Raw genomic sequence first — 18,827 nt, 5'->3', positions numbered from 1 at the left:
GGGGCCCGACATCTACGGGGAGTTACCCTGAACAAAACTGGAGCTCACAGGGCTCAAGGGTGGGAGAAGAAGAAGAAGGTGTGTGAGCAGTGAATGGGAAGAAAGAGGTAGTGTGTGGGTGAGGGGTAGAGGGGAGATTTAGAGGGAATGGAAAAAAAGAGGGGTGCTTGAGAGAAAGCATTTGCTTCTTACCTGGCCATGGGGTCCCATCATGGGGTTGCTGGGGTTGTGTGGGGGGGGCTGTGCATGGGGGGACTGCTGAGAGCCGGGTGGTCCCTTTAAGAAAGAAGAGCGATATCAGAAAGGGGAGGGGCAAAATGTGGGTTTATACCTGGAGGAATTACCCAATCAAAGTTATGAGAGGAAGATGATGGGGAGGGTTGGGAAGGGGGGGGGGGGGTGTCAGTGGGGAGTCTTTAATTTGAGGTAGAAGGAAGCACAAAAGTGGGAAAAGCTGCATCTTAACGTGGAGTTAAGAGTTACTCCTTAAAAACCCATAAAATGAAAAGTCATAGAGGAATAGTTTCAATGTGAGTTTGAGTTCAAACAAGCTGACAGAAATCTTAAAGCATAACCATCTCTCTGATACTTTGGTCCTTCTTGTTGGAGGATTAAATGTATTCCTTAAATCCACATGGGGGCAGTATTGCCCAAGGCTCACTGCAACAGGACAGGCAGCAGCAGGACAGGCACAAGAGGTAACTTCAAACCAGAAAGATGATACTGGCAAAAACAAGAACAGGTTGGAAGTTTTTCCCTGCTTATCGTCAGCCTACTTCAAAGTAAAACGCGTGATCCTGTGAGGGACCCCTCTGCTGGTCTAAAACACTGCATTGTTATTGCCCACTTCTCACCCAGAGACACGCGGTTAACGGCCTCTAATAAAGAAGTCATTATGCAACAGTCTTGTTTCTGCTCCATCACTGTTAGTGCTTTCAGTGCTTTGGTTTTTTTCCTTTTCCAGTTGTCCGAAGAAAACAAAAGCTGGCTGATTTAATGGTAAATGGAATTTTCCATGTATCCCTCCTAGGCATCCGGACACACACAAAGACAGCACACCGATTACCTCAGTGAGTCTGGTAGTATTTGGACAGTGACAACATTTTTTGTGAATTTATCTCTGCACACACCCAATAATAGATCTAAAACAAAGCAATTCAGTGTAGACTTTTGGCATAATCCTAGGGAGTTCAGCAAAAATACTACGGTCGAAATAAATTGTTGCAATTGTTTAAAAAAAAAAAACCAAAAAAAAAACCCCAAACAGTAGTTAAGCTCAAAAGTAACTACACAAACTCTCAAAAAAAACCAAAAACAAAACAAAACAAAAAAAAATTCATACCAAACGGCACGATTTTAAATACCTGATACACAAAACTCTTGCAGTCAATGACTGCCGAAAGTCTCAAATGCATTGACATGACCAAAGGTTGGGTTTCCACCCATGAAATGCTTTGCCAGCCTTTTACTGCAGCCTCATTAAGTCGCTGCTTGTTTGTGGGTCAGTCTGCCTTCAGTTGTCGTCACTAAATGAGAAACATGCTGGGTTGGGTTGATGTCCGGTGACTGACCCAACCATTTAGCAACATTACATTTCTTTGATTAGGAAGCTCTTGTGTTACTTCCGTTGTACATTTTGGGTCATTTTAGAGTCCCACTGTGAAGAGCCATCTGGCCAGTTTAGCAGCAGGCTGCCTCGGTGCAGGGGCTATAGCCATGTACACTTCACAACTCATCCTGCTACTGCTATCAGCAATCACATCAGCAATAAACACAAGTGACCTCGTTCCACTGGCAGCCATATATGTCCATACCATTGCCTCGACCATGTTTGACGGATGATGTGGCATGCTTAAGATCGTAAGAGTTTCCTTTTCTTCTCCATATGCTTCCCATCATTTTAGCAGAAGTTAGATGTGGTGTGGGCTTACAGGCCTTTTGATGTTGCTAAGCTCTCCAGCGCATTCCTTCTTTTTAAGAATGCACCATATTGTTGATTAGACCACTCCTAAAGTTTCCACCATCTTTGTTATGTTTTTTTGCATCGAAATCTCTTTGGACCTCATGCTGAAAGTCCCAGTGAGCAGCTACCAAATGCACATTCAACTCCAGACCTTACTTAATCAAGCGGGGGGGGGGGGGGGGGGGGGGGGGCGCACCTGCGTGCGTCCTAACTACTTCTAGTGCTTTAAAATGTAACGGTTAAATTTAAAAAATGTCCATAAGTGCTAAACAGTCAGTTCAATATTATAATTTTTCAGATGAAATGAAGAAATCAGCTGACCAACAGAATCTGAGCCAATCGCTTTGTACAACTGACTACCAAAAGTCGCTTCTTTTTTTCTTCAAATGCATAGAGACAGACATCAATTCCATACAACTGCTTGTGTTTGCTGGACAGACAACAGACCAACTGCTTGCTTGAGTAAGAAATAGGTGTACTAATTAACAACAAACAACAACAAGATTAGATGGGGTCTACTTTATTGTACGGACCAATATCTGTCTGGGGCAGCAGATCTGTCAGAAGGGCGGCCTTGATAAAAAGCTCTTAATGAATGCAATTCATGGAGAGAGAAAAAAACCTTGAAACTTTGTAATAAAAAAAGAAAAGAAACCACTTGACCCAATTAATATGAGGTCAGCATCTCAGAAGAAAATTTGAACAACCAACAACTATTATAATCTATTAGCGAATTATTTTTAAACACAAAAATGTCAAACGTCTCAGCTGCGAAGATTTGCTGTCTTTTTGCAGAATGATGGAAAATTGAACTGTTTGCTTTTATTTTGAACTCTTGCTCGTAAACTTAAGTCATATCTTGAAGCTGTCATGTCTTATCTGACATACTGTAGACAAAATAACAACTCAAAAACAAGAAAAACATATCGACTGGTTATGAAAGTCATCAGCAGCCGCTGCTTGGATCTCGTATGTCCTTGACAGATTTCTGCATAGCTGCTTGTGTTGTATGTTAAGAGCATTTAAATTTGTGACTGCTTTAGCTGGAAAAAAAAAAAAAAGATATGGTGAAAGCAAGAGTTTAGCATTTTTTAAAAGTCAAATATCAGAGGAGGTATTGTTTAGGTGTCGAGCCTGACGTTCTTAACAGGATTTCAAACAACACTCTGCCTGCGTGAGCCACATTTGCAGTGAACAACCGAAGCTTTCTGTTACAGTAAGGTCGCTTGAACACAATGTGCACACAAACACAGACACACAAGCCATCGTCCAATCTTACTCCTCCACCAATGTTATAAATAGCACTTCCATGCATGTCTCGTCACCCCCTCTCCCCCCTACCCTTTCCCTTGCTTATTCACAGTCATACTCTCACTAGCCCCCCCCACCACCATCAGCACCACCACCCTCACTCTCAGCCAGCAAACAATAGGGTGGGACGTAGCCACAGAAACAAACAGTGGGCCACAATCCTGGTGGCACTGATCTTTCACATTTCCCTCTCTTCTTACTCCTCCACTCACCCCTCTTCCTCTCCATCCTTCCCTCTCCCTTAATGTGTCACTCGCTTTTTCGCTCCTACTCTTCGCCATCACCTTATCGTGCCTCCTGCCAAATGCCAGTGCTGTCCATCACACCACTGCCTCACAGTGTTTTTGTTTGTGAATGTGTGCTCGCATGCTTGCACGTGTTTGTATACTGTGTGCGCGTTTGCATGTCTCGTTCTCGTCACTCTTCAGACAGCCATCTCCCACACTAAAACCTTTCCCTTCACAGACCCGGGACAGGTCAGAGACAGACGAGATGGAGATGGAGGAGTGGAGAGAGGATGAATACGGGATGGCTGAATCACAAATCGGCTGAACAGCAGCCCAGCGAGCGCAGAGCCACAGATGAATGAACAGTATGAGCTTCAGAGGCTCTGGTGGGTGTAAATATCTAGAGTGGAATAAACAGTATTTGGAAAAATGTGGAGGGAAAAAAAAAAACACCAAAAAAAAAACCCTGCTACCCAAACTGCAACTATGCTGTCATCTGATTAAACTCCATATAGATTTTACTGTGAAAGTCTTAATTAGTAGAACCTGACTGATATCGGAAGTCAAATTAAAGGCTTAAAAAACAAAACAAAAAAACGGGTATCTGATCAGTATCTTAAGAAGTCTAATAACTGAGGAAAACCCTCCTTTTACCGTCTATAAATATAACAGATATTTTCAATTAGCAGCAAAGCCATGCCTTTTTCTTTAGATAAACTTTAGGTTAAGAAAATGTTCCTGTCTTCTTGTGTAAATAAACCACCAACTGGGCTAATCAAATATTGCTCAGTAATTAAGGTGCAAACAAGGCTGCTTTTATTTGCTACTTAAAAAAAGTTTTCATAAAATAAAAGTCAGCTTCTGTACAGAGAAGACTGTAATTACTGTCAGAATAATAACATGAATGAAAATTTAAAAAGAAACCTGAATAATTTCTCAACTGGGAAATGTCCATGTTTAGTGCAACTACTATAAAATGTGCTAACAATAAAATAAGAAATTGCTAGTTTATTGCTCTACAGAAATAAGTGAACATCGGACAAGGAAGTCAAAGAGTAGACTAAATATAGATTATTTGTTTTGGGGAAGTCAGAAATGAATGAATGGCAGATGGGGTAAAATGAGAAGTGGGTTTGGTGATGACACAAGAGTGGGGTCATACCTGGAAGAAGCCTGGGGGCATGGGACCACCTGGCATGGCATCATTGGGTGGCATGTTGCCCATCACTGGGCTCGGCGCTGCCGCTGCGCTCTGGAAAACACAAACAGATGAATTCGATATGGTGTTCAACGTGTACATGCATCCTTCACTGCTCTACCCTAATGTATATGTGCATGATGCCGCATTGGCCAACAAACGACAACAGGGAGCAGTGGCTGCACCTGCATTTGCCCCCCCCCCCAAAAAAAACAACTCCATTTAAAGTTTAAATGTTAGATAGAAGAGAGATGTATTAACCCCCCCCCATCTCTTTCTTTAGGCAAGGCCAGCAATGAAAAGAAAGACTTCAGGGAGAAACATTGCAAAAAATATTCAAACACTTCAGAAGAGGAACAATCATAAAATGTCAGTGACACAAAGCTGTAAAGAGACCTGTGCCTGTACTCTGATCTATTCTATCATACACCCAGGAATAATGTCCTGACCAACACAGCAGTTATTTATTTGCACCGGTGATAATGAGTACATACTTTTATGCTTCTTTCATTAAAAAGCTTTTCTCTGTCACAAACAACAGAAATATAACGGCTAATATTAGCAAACTCCTTCCTTTTCATTTCTTGGAGATAAATGAAAACAACACTGACTCTATAATAACGTGCAGCTGATTTGCAAAGCGATCTAGGAAGACCGCATATGTAGGAGTTTGTAGCTTGAATGTACTCATATGGAACTAATCACCCTGAAACTGCATTTCAACATCCTAACAGATGCTCCATAGGTCAGCTAGTAAAGTTGAAAAATTTTGCCAATTTGTTTTTTGAAGTTCTCAACGACTATTCCACAGGTCCTTTCTCATTACAAAGAAGCCAAGTGTCAGCAATGGCATATTTGGATCCAGTTTAAGAATCTGACACAAACTACACAATTTGTTACATTTAATTTATTTCAAAATTCAACTAATTTTAATGAATTCAGGAAAAATCTTCATATTTCATGTCTTAAGAAACATTTTGATCGATTTGAAGTATAGTGATTACTTCCTGGTCAGATCACAACAGAGACAAGTGTCATCTCATGTTTCATGAGCTACATATAAAAAAAAATGGTTATGAAATACAGTTCAGCACCAAACCAACTTACATTAATTTATTGTAAACAATTAAATTACTCAAAACTTATCTTCATTACAAGCTTTCATAAGTACCTAATGAGTACTGACAGAGGTTAAATATAGTAACAAGTCTTCTGCAAATAGGTTGATCTTACAGAGTTCTTGCTAATTTTTAGAAAATGAAGCAATCAAGATATTTGAGACACTTAAAGACTGTTTTGTTAGAAGGCCACTGAATCTTTTTTTTTCCTCTTCTTCAGTTTTTCTGAATAACATTTAACTCCAAAGCAATTGTCCATTAGATTTTTGGGCTAACATTCCCTATAGGACAAACACAGTGTCTTTAATAGTACTCCATTTACTCTACAAATCTAAGGATGTTTAATTACAAATGCTACATTTCTCGCTTAATAGAAATTTATAAAATCAGTGAGCAATTATGTTATTGTTATCTTAAGGACAAACACAGAAAGCATACCACTCAACTAAAACAAATCAGATGTAACACCAGTACTGTCTCCAGTCCCCTTTACGTCAGTCAAACAATATGGGAGAATAAAATTAGAATCTAGAATAGGAAAAGGGGGGCAGAATGATTCAGCCCGGGAGTTAAATATGATATAACTGTATTCTTGTCAACACACATAGAAGGAGACGCATGTTCAGAGTGCTTACATAAGCAAGCCGGAACAAACACATGTGCACGCAACCACATGAACGCGGAATCGCACAGACACACAAAGGCTTGCATCACAGCCTCATAAAGTGCAGCCCTTCAGTACAGAAAAGCAGACAGGGGAGAACCGCAGGCTACAGGACAGAACAGAGAGGGGGTTTAAGACCCAGGGGAGGGAGTTGCTCTAACAAATACACAGACACACACTTTTGCACATCTACAGATCCTCCAGCACGCACAACTGACAAACACACTATATCCATATGACACACGCTGCATGCATGGACAACACATACCACCAGTTACACAGATGTACACAAACACGCTTGCCGTCCTCCTTCTCCCATCTGAAACCAAAGCACACAAACTGAAATATCACAAACGCACGCACACACACCTCCCCCCATCTTTATGCTAATTCTGCTAGTGAACATGAGCAGGCCACCGAGTCCCTGGGGAAGAAGCAGGGTAGGCTGCCTCTTTCTCTCCTTCTCCATCCTTCCTCTTTTTCTTCCGAACACTTTTCTCGCCATCTTTCCTCCTATTCGTGACCCCCACACTCATTTGTCTTGGCACTGGTGCACACACATGCACAAACACACATACGGCACACACATATCCCTGTGCCCCAACCCTTGTACTATCCCTCCCCATCCACAACCTCTCCTCCCCTCAGTCCCCCCAGTAGGGTGTCAGCAGCTTGCAGAAGCTGTTGCTATGGAGACAGGTCCTATCTGCACTCTGTCCCCCTGGCATCCCCCGCTCCAGGAGCACGGAGACAGAGAGAGAGAGAGAGAGAGAGAGAATAAGAAGATGCAGGAGAGTGAGATTGGAGAGTGAGTTAGAAGATACAAGAGTGAGACAGAAGGAGATAAAATGAAGAAAGAAAAAAAACAAAACACGAAGGGAGAAAAACAAAGAACATGCACCAAAAATGGTTTCTGCTCACAATCAATCACTCAGTCACATTATTTTTATGGACTATTAATGGCCAGTTATCTCCTCACACATTCCCTAATTTGCTGATTGAAAATGAATGCAGACTGAAAGCGTGTAGACTGAGCGCGGTTGCCACGAGCAAAAATGAAGGTAGATTTAATATGCAGTTGGACTTTATTAAAATCAACTGGCCTGGGGAAATACAAAAGAATCCAGCAGTGCCTTTTTTCCTGTGTGTTTGTAGTGGCACGTACAGTAGTGTTTATATCCACCTCTCCATTTCTACCTCTGAAGTGGAAGACAGTCAGAAAATCCTGCCCCCATTGCATTTTATCACAATAACGTGATTTACAACAAATCAGATCTCCAGGAATGGGTTGACATTTGTGAAGGTAAACGTTAAATGCTAATTCACAAAGAACATGTGTGTACAGGGGCGACAAGTGTGTAAACTTATGAAAAGAAGCAAGTTCAAGAAGACATAATAATCCACAGCAGATATTAGTACTGCACTAATTAGCTGATATAATAGCAACGTGGAGTTGAGTTGAATTATTCATTTCCAGGCAGAAGCATGGAAAAGTCTACAAAATAAGGAGTGCATGAAAGAAGCACCTGGTGGCAACACAAACTCTTTAATGTCTGACATGCAGCAGAAAGAAGAATGTGTCTCTTTTATAGAAGCCGGCAGAAAAGTTCAACAAAACCCACGGGACGCATTTTCAAATGCCTGGGAATATTTACACTGTTTAAACTGTAAACTATATTTTAATGGCCTTCCGCGGCAGCGCTGCACAAACACTGTGTCAAAGCATCCTGGTGCAGCATCTGCTCAAAAACAATATCAGGTGAGTTTTTTTATGTTACCTGGCTATCAACAACACGGAATCTGGGCCAGAGACCTGATCTGTACCTGAGCTATATAAAGAAAAAAAACAAAACACAACATTATCTTTTAAAAACTCAAATTCAACTGGGTGCACCTTCATGAATTATGATTTTGTGTGTACGATTTTGGTGACAACAGGTGGACTATGGCTTATGGAGCTCATCCATTCAATTCAATTGGGTTTTATGTTTACAACATACTGAGCTGACAAAGGGTCGCAGCTGAAACAACAGCACAAGTATCAACATTGAAAAATAATGGATTTACACTTTCCTAATGAAAAGTATTCAATTATTAGCGTTAAACTTACATTATGTATTCTTTCCTTCCACCAACATCTTTACCTTTTTAGGGTTTTCATTTCTCAGCCACTCCATACTCGTTCACAACTTGGCAGGAGAGCGTAGCGACCTCTGGACTTACATAGTTACATAGTGTTGATCTTTCTTTAACTATTAAACAAGAAAGGCTTCAGTAACATTTATCACCCTAACCTGTACAGGCTATGATTGCCACACAGGTGTTTCCATTCTATTCATGATATTCTACTCAGAAATTCAAATCTCCATTATTCGCACTAAATATATTTACAGCTAGCAAAATATACTGAAGATAAATTTGAATCATTCAGAGAGTGGGCCCGCCTGTAGCCCACTCTCTGATGAGTACATCCACAGTTTATTAAGACTCTGACAGACACCTCAAACGAAGCATTAATTGGGTACACTGACAGTCAGAGAGCCTTGGTTCATATCATCCGACTGTCTTCCCATGCTTCCTGTTTCTCTCTATTGCACACTTGGACAAAAGGCCAAAAAAAGTCTTCTTAATAGACTGATGTTTGTACTCTTATCACACCTTTTCTGATTTGAGCCTGGATGATGATTTCTGTGACAAGTCACCCTTCATCTTTTCCTGTTATTTCTGGATTATACACTATCCAGTGAGGCAAAAATACCTCCCACTCACATACCAGCAACAATAATAATATTCATTCAATCCTATTGATTCAATTTTCTAACATATGAAGTCATTAGTTACCAAGCAAAGAGTGAAGACGGTCTCTTGGGCTCTGTAAAACCTTTGACGTGCATTTGTTCGTTCCATGAAAATAATTTTACACTTGAGGCAGCTTTCAGTAAGCTGACTGTACCAAACTCTTCAATGACCTCACTTTATTGAAGCAGTTTCCTCCTGGTTGGAGTGAGATGAGTTTAAGTAGTTTAGCCTGTGGAAATCAGGATGAACTCAGACGTATTCCACCCTCTGCCTCGCTACCAGGGTGGCAAAATATTTCAAGCTCTGACACCTTAATCCAGAGTTGAGACTGCTTTTCCTTTTCAGCACAAACTCATAGTGTTGATGAATAATCTATCAAAGAACAAGACACTAATGATTCTGATTGGCTCGTATAGTACAGTATGTAGATAGCCTATACAAAATAGCATTGATCCTTCCCTCTCCATTTCCCTCTCCCCACTCTCACCCATAGGACCTACCGGACAGATCAATAGTGCTCAACACATTATTGACCTCCGCCTGATACCTTTCACAGGGATAAAGACAGAGATATAAACACTGGATGGAAAGAAGGGCGTGAGGTAGGAAGAGACAGCAGATGCACCTGTATGTGTGTGCTTGTGTCTGTATTTATGTGTGTCCCTGCCTGGAGAGGTACTAATCTACATTCTGGTTCACACTGATATGTACCTCATCACTGTCTCCTTGACCTGCTGTCCTTAGCGAACAGAGTAAGGGAGAGAAGGGGGGGGGGGGGGGGGGGGGGGGTAGAAAGGCAAAGGAGTGAGGATGCGAGACAGAGTATATGGAGATGGGAGGGGGGGAAAAAAAATAGCTGACTGTGGTGATCTGGCTAATTTGCCCAGACCAAACAGTATGTTTCACTCTGGAGCAACAGGATATGGCTGCTCCTCTCACCGTCACGTCTGACAAACACGCGTGCACACACACAGTCTCTGAAAACCCAGCTGGTCCTCAAAACTGGCACAACGTGCACGCTAAACACACACGCACTTCCCCAAACGCTGCTGCCAAGGTAGCAGTACTGAACCAGACAGGCGGACTTGTGCGCACACACCGGATGACAGCACTAATACATGCTGCAGACACAACATCCACTTAGCCAACGCTCCAGAGAGATGGCAGAGCGTCCAAAAGACAAGACTATGGGTGGAATGAGAACAGCAGTGAATAACAGTATAGATTCAAATCAAGGAGAAGGAAGAACTGAAATTATTATGGATGTTTTAGTATTATTACTAGTATTCTAAGTAATACAGTAATAAATAACTAATATATATATATAAAAACACACTTCTTTCCCTCTTACATACTTTATTCTGCAATGCAAAAAGCATAAAGTTCTCCATTTAGCTGATCTGGAGTCAGCCAGTGACAAAAATATAGATTGAAATAAAACATGCTTGTGTTTTATGTCTCTTTGCTTTTAATAGAGGAATTTGTACATACATACAAATACTGTTTTAACAGGATTATAGACATTTTTTAAAAAAAAATCACTGTGGTAATGCGACTTATATGAAATTTCAGGAATTTAGAGAGATTTCTGTTTAATGTGGTCAAAAGAGGAAGAAAGCAGCAGTTACACAGCAGGCAGCAATTTGGCAGAATAGTTTGGGTTTTTTATTCAATTGCATCTAAGAGGCTTTCTCCTTAAACTATTCACAGTGAAAACATATTGCAGGTTGTTTAATATGCTGCATAATGTCAGCTGGTTTTAATGGATTTTTTTCAGGAGAAATTGCTGTATAACAAAGAGCTGCTTTCTGTCACTAATGCTTCATTAGGTTTAAACACTTTATGGCATTAAAGGAAATGGTACAAATATTATTACGCTGCTACTGTCCTCCAAGGCATCAGAAAGTGCTGAAAAGCACCAAAACACACACCAGTACAGATATACTATAACTTTAAATACATGCTGTTTTCAAATTTCCTGTAGTTTTTTTTTTAATAGTGTTATTGATTTACACATAGTTGGAAATTACAGTTGCTCTATTTAAAATAATAACAAAAGCAGCTATCTATAATTTCCTTCTCTATCCATTTGGTATGTTCACTGAACTCCATTTTCAAATACCTCAATTGTCTCTTGGTTGTGTCTTTATACTATCAACACTGCCCTCTTCTCTTCAGTGCTAGTAGGCATTGTGGGTAAACAGCTAGATTAGCCAATCAATCTTGTCTTGAGAAAAGGGGTTGTAGGGGTGGGGGTGGTGGGTGCAACAAGAGAAGGAGACTCAGACAGAGCGAGTGATAAGCGAAGTGAGAGGAGAGGGGGTGGGCTGGTTTGTTAGATCTAAGAAAGAGTAAGAGGTAGAGTTAACAAGGAAGAGAGGTTAAAAAAAGTTTTTGGAATGAATGGGGACAGAAGACAGATGCGGATGTGGGGGTGTTACAGAGGTACTCAACGCTGCAAAAATATGACGTGAATAGGACAGAGCTGCAGAGTGTATGAGAAGAAGACGGGGAAGGAGTTTGAGAAGGTAACAGAAAATGGCAGAAGAGCTTCCTGAAGAAGCTTTAAAAGCAGAAAAATTAAATAAATAAAACTCAAGGGCCTCTATAGCCGAGCAATGAGCACTCGTGACCCCTCGTCCCAGATGAATACATCCCCAAGCTCATTCAAAACATAAATTCAAATAAATCCATTAAAAAAATAAAAATTAAAAAATAAAAAACAACACACAATAATTTAGCAGAAATACTCATTTATGAAACACTTTATACTATCACTCATTAACATAAGTGATCAAGCTAGCAGTGCTAAATTACCCAGTAAGCAAATACTTGCAAAAAGATGTTGCTGAAAGCTGAATGACAAAAATTCACTTAATAGAAGATTACCAAGTAATACAACACAGCCCATGACAAGAATCCCTGGTCTTGGTCTTATTGACAAGCCCTGATTAAATTATACATACATATACATGGTGTTTGCCTTGGCTTCTGTTTTTCTCATGTTTACTGCACTTCAGCTAAATATTGCCACATTAAACACATCACTTTAAAGATGTGTTTGAAATTTATAAAGCTATTTAAGCATGAATTAAAAACCTATACAAAGAGATCTATGAATATTACAGGTAATTTTCTATTGAAAAAAAAAATACACAAACAAATCAACTATATTATAACCCCTGTAGTACTTTTATAACCCGCATCCAAAAACTAGCCAGACCTCATTTGTGTCTCTGCACCCAGTGGACAGAACTGTAATAATGTTCCTTAAACGCTGGCGTGCACTCCTGCAATCCTCAAAAGAGTAAGAAACTGTTTTAACGTAAGGTGAAATGCCTTTTTCTTCAGTGCCTCTAACTGGCTCGTTCTTTTGAAACCAGTAGAAAAGGACCTGTGCTCAGAGACCAGCCTCGGGGGACAAGAGCCCAAATTAAACCAGTCCCATCTCCTTTGCTTTATCGCTGCTAGGAGCAGACATGCAGTTCACCCATCTACATTTATACACAGGGTTAACTGGAAGGAGGGTATGAGCCCATCCACCCTCCTATTATGGGCTGGCTGCCAAAGATGCCCCCCACCCATCCAAACACACACATACACACTCACACATACACACACACAAATCCCTGGCTTAGCCTCGGCCCAGTGCTGGGATTACCGGATTAGAACTCTATTCCATTATCTCCTCACACTATACAGCGCATGCACACACACACACACACACACACACACACACACACACACACACACACAAAAACACGCACACACAATGCCACACTGTCTTGGCCAAAGCGGACACGCCGAAGACAGACACAGTGTCAATCAGAGCAGATGACTTTTACAGACATGACAACAGAGTTACAGTTTCTCCTCATGCTGGAATAAAAACAACACTTTGCATTATTGCTGCAGAAATCTGGAGTTGTTGTTTGAGGAATTCCTCAGCAAGATGGAAAATCAGGAATAACAATTAGGAGGCCATCCAAATGAACTGATTTCAAATGAGACACTGAATCCTTACAAACTATGGAAACCACAGCTGACCCCGACCTTTGAAAAGAATTTAAGCCATTCTCACCTATGAAGTTCAGAAAAACAATTAAAAAAAAAAAAAGTGTGTTGCTGAATTGCGATTCTATGTTAAGTAAAGCTAAAGACATGATTAATATAAGTTGGTAACAAGAACACACTTTTAGAAGCAGGGTTTTCATGGCACTGCAAGGATATTACACTGTGTGGTGTCGTTTCAAGTGGTGCATTGTAACAACATTATACATTGTAACAAAGAGAAACACCGACTTGCAATCTACCTACATAATGTCATTTTCAGTTTCATCGTTCAATCAGCAACACCACAGAATGAGACCCTTTGGATTTCCATAATATTCCCTCAGTTTTTTCCTCTTGCTGTTTCTCAAATTGTTTTTATTTTTCTGCTCCTCTGAAGTTTCTTCCTTTTCTGTCAATTATTGATGCACCTTAAGAAATGAGGAACCATAGGTTTGGTATGGAAATGTTCCCTGCTCAATCATACTTGGGTCTAACACATGTCCATGCATGCCATTCAGCATGTGTGACAGCAAAACTCAAGAAGCCTGGTGCACATAAATTGATCTTCTTGACGACTTCTGAGTTGAACACTGCATTTTTTTATTCGTTTAGGTTATGAAACTAGTCAAGAACAATTTTGAAGTTTGAAGAAGTCTCTGAAATACTTTAAATGAGTATCTAGCACTGTAACGGTATACATACACAGACACAAGACAGAACATAGGGGGGGAAAGCATTTTCAATTAAACTTTTTTACAATTTGTGTGAGTGGATCTTTAAGTTGTTCTTGAAGCCAAAGGACAAATATCGAAAAGTTTCAGCCTTTGAAATGATCAGAATGTTTGTGTGTTAGATCAGACAAAAGGAATTTGAGGATTTCCACCTTAAACATAAGGACAGACATTCCCCATGTCCTTGTACTTTATAGGCCAAACATCAACTAATCAAGAAAAGAATGTATCAATGAATTGTTAAACGACCGTTAGTTAGAACTTTACTTCTGGTTAGCAGAAGTGTCTCATATGGACCACGTTTTTTCTCTTCTTTTTAATCCAGTCAGCCAGTATTCGCTGTTGTTCGAGAAACAACAGCGAATATATATATAATATAATATATAATATATAATATTATAATTATACTTAATTATAATATTTTCAGTCCAATCAAAAAAAAAAAAAAAATATATATATATATATATATATATATATATATATATATATATATACACCGTTTTCCACTTTAAGACTCCTCTAGAAACTTGAACTTGTGACTGAAATATAGTGTTTGTCTTGGCAGACATACATAAAAGAACAGGCAAAAAAAAAAAAAAAAAAAAAGGATTAACAGTAATTGTTAATTGTTTCCTTTTAAGTGTTAGAAAAGCCAGTCTGTCACTTACATAGTCGTGGAAGGCCTTTGCCTCGCTGGAGTGTTCACACGTCTCTCTTCGGTCTGGAGCTGCACAATACAAATCCCAGAATACGCTGAAATGAAAGAGGGAGGGGGGGGGGGGGGGGGGGGGTGCAGTTCAAAGGTTAGCAAACACAGCAATACAAGCCAATGTGTAACAGCTATTCATAACCCATTCACACACTCTCACTATCTCCCTGGCGCTCTTAAACCACCTCTTACACACTTGAGCATCATTGGAAGAGGGACACAATGCCAGTGTCGCCTCCTCAATCAACCTCTCACTCACTCAGAATACACACATACGCACACACTTGCATTACCATACTTGTGCAGACCTCTTTACCTCCATCCATTTCCTGTCCCTACACTGTAACTGTTCCACTGACTCGTACCAAGAGTGGACCCAACTATTCATAAAGTTTCTTTGTCAGTGTGTTTGGGCATGATAAGTAGAACAGGGAATGCAAACAGCCTGTGTGCTACCCATCTAAGACTAAACTAAGACTTCCAAGCGGATTTTTTTTGTGCGTTTCATACAGTCTTGCCTTCATATGAGACATTTATGAAGGTTTTGGATAGTTCAATAATGAGCTCCTGTATTTGAGCAAAATGAGTAGAATGGAGTAGATTATGTTGATCCCAAAAGCTGGCTTATCCTAACTTAGTGGCCTATCTTTAGAAGGTCAGAATGATCACATAAGCTACAAAGCAGCACATATGTTTTTTCATTTGCTCTGATTATTTTACTAACAGCTTAAACAATGACAAGATGAACTCAGAGGAGAGAGACATTCTTCTTATATATGTATATATATAAAAAAAAAAAAACAACCCCTGATTTGTTTAAGATATACTCTAATAATCCCAAAAGTGGGGAAATTCCTTCCATTACACTGGAATTCATAACTTTGAATGCCTTAGAAAATATAATTCCACATTATTTTCAATACCAGGGGCGGACAAGTCGCCGCAACACTGAGGGCATAAGATGTCTGATTTGTATTAAAAAATAAAAATAAGCCTGTATTATTCAGCTGCAGTGCATGAGTCTGACTGAGAGGAGGCGGGTTTTTGTGGGCATTGCGATACCTGTATCAGCAAACTCTGGAAGAAGCAAGTGCCGGTAAAAGTTGGGGAAAAAATGCACCTAACAGCACTAATGACCAAAGTTGAAAGCTCAAGTGTGCAATAAAACTTAAAAAAAAAAAAATTTGATCTCAAGAAGATGCACTTCTTGAATGTTTACATAACACAGCATCATGCTTATTTTATTACACCTTTCAGAACCTTCTGAAACAAAGTTTTTAACTAAATAACAAATCTAACTTTTTTTTAGATTCATACTGCCTTGCATGCTTTCAAATTATTATTCTCTACTTTCATTTGCTTTTTATTACAACACGTCCTTGGACTCTTATTGTTGACGGCGCCACAAACGTCTCCTGTAACCTGATGTGCACCTGGAAATGTAACTACATGGCACATAAATGCAGTCTGCAGCTATTGTGATTGGCCTGATCAGTACCAGTTTTTGAATGCATCAGTGAGAGAATAACAATTATCACCTAAATATGGGGAATCATAACCATAGCCTCAATTTGAGGACTCACAGAAGTCAGCAAATTGCGGCAGGGAGCTTGCTGAATCTATCGGAACGAACATGAGGGAATGTACAAAGAAGTGGAAAAATCTGAGGGGCAAATATGTTTGCTTCCGAAAAAACCCAAACAAAACCAACGACAACAAAAACTGACCACACCAAAGCCCGGGTAGGCAGGAGGGGAAAAGCCTCAGGATTTTATTTGTTTGTATCGTGGCTGGCACCGCATAAAATGCTGGGACACAACACAATTAACACTGCGCAAAAGCATGAATGCTGGCAATGGCGTTGGCCACGTAGGTTACATCATAGGCTCTACAAAGATTCACGGAGCAGAGTCGCCTTTGTATGAAAGGTTGGCAAATGCTGTACTTTGACATTTTCAGAATTTTTTTAATATGTTGCTTTGTTCTTTGTGTGGCCCTGCACTGAATATTGTTTTTCTTTTTAAATGTTCGGGATGTTCACAATTGTCAACATTTTCATATGTAAACTACACCCTGGGGGGTATAGGGGGTTTGTCACTTTGAACACATATTCTGATTTATTTTTGTTGTATCTCACAACAACCACTGAGTGTAAACAGTCGTCATGATGTCGGATGACACTGCTAGCTGTTCTGGTGACCGTGATCAATTGTTGAAATTCCTCCTTTGATGAGGATGAACTGTCCACAGCTATGAATTAGAGATGGCACGATACCACTTTTTTATGTCCGATACCGATATCATAAATTTGGATATCTGCCGATACCGATATGAATCCGATATAGTGATTTTTAATCAACAAAACTGTTTTTTTTAAATATCTTGCTGCATTTTGTATAAGTTCATACTCAAGTTTAAAACAACAACTACACTAAAGCTATTCTGTTATACCTGTATGCAAAAAAAAATATTTCATAGTTCAGCAATACTGATCAATCTAATAGACTTAAACCTACACCATCCTCCCTATTCTGGTATTTTAAAGAGTACTTAGCGTAAATATTAAGCAACCTAACTAATAGGGTTCCAACTCCCAGCAACAACAAAAATAAATAAATAAAAAATAGGGAACCACCCCTCACGCTCCACCTCATGATGCTTAATCGACGTAATCAACCTTAATTTGATGCAGTGTGAAAAAAATGCACAGAAATCAATTATTTTTCAAGAAATATTAAATAGATTCAACATCTTTCTTCAACAAAATTGCAGACTGCACAGATGGTACCTTCCCAAAGGAAAAAGTACTATAGCTTACTAGGGTATATTAGACTTAATAGTCACTATATACAGTAATTGACTTCTATTCATTTTACATCAAATTAAAACTTTCGGTGTCAGATAATTATTTATTAAAAGCTCGACATTTTAAATGAGAATAAGAAAGAAAAGTATGTCTTTGTGCCCCCTTTTCCCTGTTAATGCCCTATCGGCCCCCCTGGCTAAACTTTGCTAGATCCGCCCCTGCACAGTTACCAGCGTCAGCTACGTAGAAAAAGATCCTCGAGTAGAAAGTAATATTAAATACATTCGAACAACAGCTGATCAAGCTTAAACGTGCTGCTGTTGTTCAGCCGCTGGTTTCCTCTTTCTGGTGCAAAGTGGGCCAAAAGCAAACAAGAGACACGGACTGGCGACAGAAAAGCCGATCAGCTGATCATTAAGCAGTTTCATGATTGAAGTAGCAGCAAGAAGAGGCAGTCGCTCCATATATCGTTTGTTAAGCTTAACGCAGGAATGCTTTACAAACATTCAGAGATGGACTTACACACTTGCTTTACTTCTCTCGGGATAACTTTGTCGGAGATGAAATGCCGGGTTGCTAGCGAAGCTCCAAATGCTATCCAGACCACAGGTCCCGCATGCCACAGCCGCTCTATCACGTGATGCATACTGCTCCGACGTGCTAACGTTCTGAGGTGAGTTACGGCGTGTTGCAAGTTTTGTGAGGTGCTTTCGTGATATTTAATGGATCGGATTACATTTTTTATTTTTCTCCGATATCCGATCCAGTAATTTAGGTCAGTATCGGACCGATACCGATACGTAATATCGGATCGGTCCATCTCTACTATGAATTCTCCTTGTTAAACACAAGGAGACGATAAAACTTCCCATTCATCCAAATAAACTTTTGGCCACCTGTGAACTCAATACAAGAGCTTCCTCAGTGGTGACATCACCAGGTACTGCTCATCATTTTTATCAACTTCTTGGTGTGGTTCTGTCCAAACCAAGCATCAGCTACTCAGCTGTGTGTGTGCTGTTTTTACAGCTGGTTCAATAGCATCAGTGCTCAATAACTCACTCTTATAACACTGTTGTTCACTCTCTATGCTAAACTTTTATTAAGAGGAGGTAAGAAAATAACATCTTCCCGTTAAAAGACGTAATTCAGGTACTAGTCAGTACTCCTCCAAACACCTGCCAACTCCTCTCATAATTTAAATCCCCATTAAAACGCATGATTTTAACTATTCTCCAGTCATTTCCA

General features: G+C 39.9%; 1 protein-coding gene across 4 annotated transcripts in view; it reads right to left on the bottom strand.

The window, feature by feature from the left end:
- LOC113011928 (single-stranded DNA-binding protein 3) overlaps positions 1-18,827 on the bottom strand; it is a 36,159-nt gene that overhangs the window by 7,659 nt on the left and 9,673 nt on the right. For all 4 annotated transcript variants that reach the window (XM_026151796.2, XM_026151794.2, XM_026151795.2 and 1 more), the window contains exons 4-6: positions 14,733-14,817; positions 4,664-4,753; positions 193-276 (exon numbers count right to left, since the gene is read on the bottom strand). In XM_026151796.2, coding sequence (XP_026007581.1) covers positions 193-276; positions 4,664-4,753; positions 14,733-14,817 — 259 coding nt within the window. The remainder of the gene's footprint in view (positions 1-192; positions 277-4,663; positions 4,754-14,732; positions 14,818-18,827) is intronic.

This window comes from Astatotilapia calliptera, chromosome 19 (genome assembly GCF_964374335.1).
Source record: "Astatotilapia calliptera chromosome 19, fAstCal68.1, whole genome shotgun sequence".
Taxonomy (NCBI): Eukaryota; Metazoa; Chordata; class Actinopteri; order Cichliformes; family Cichlidae; genus Astatotilapia; species Astatotilapia calliptera.
This window is presented reverse-complemented; position numbering and strand designations above follow the sequence as displayed.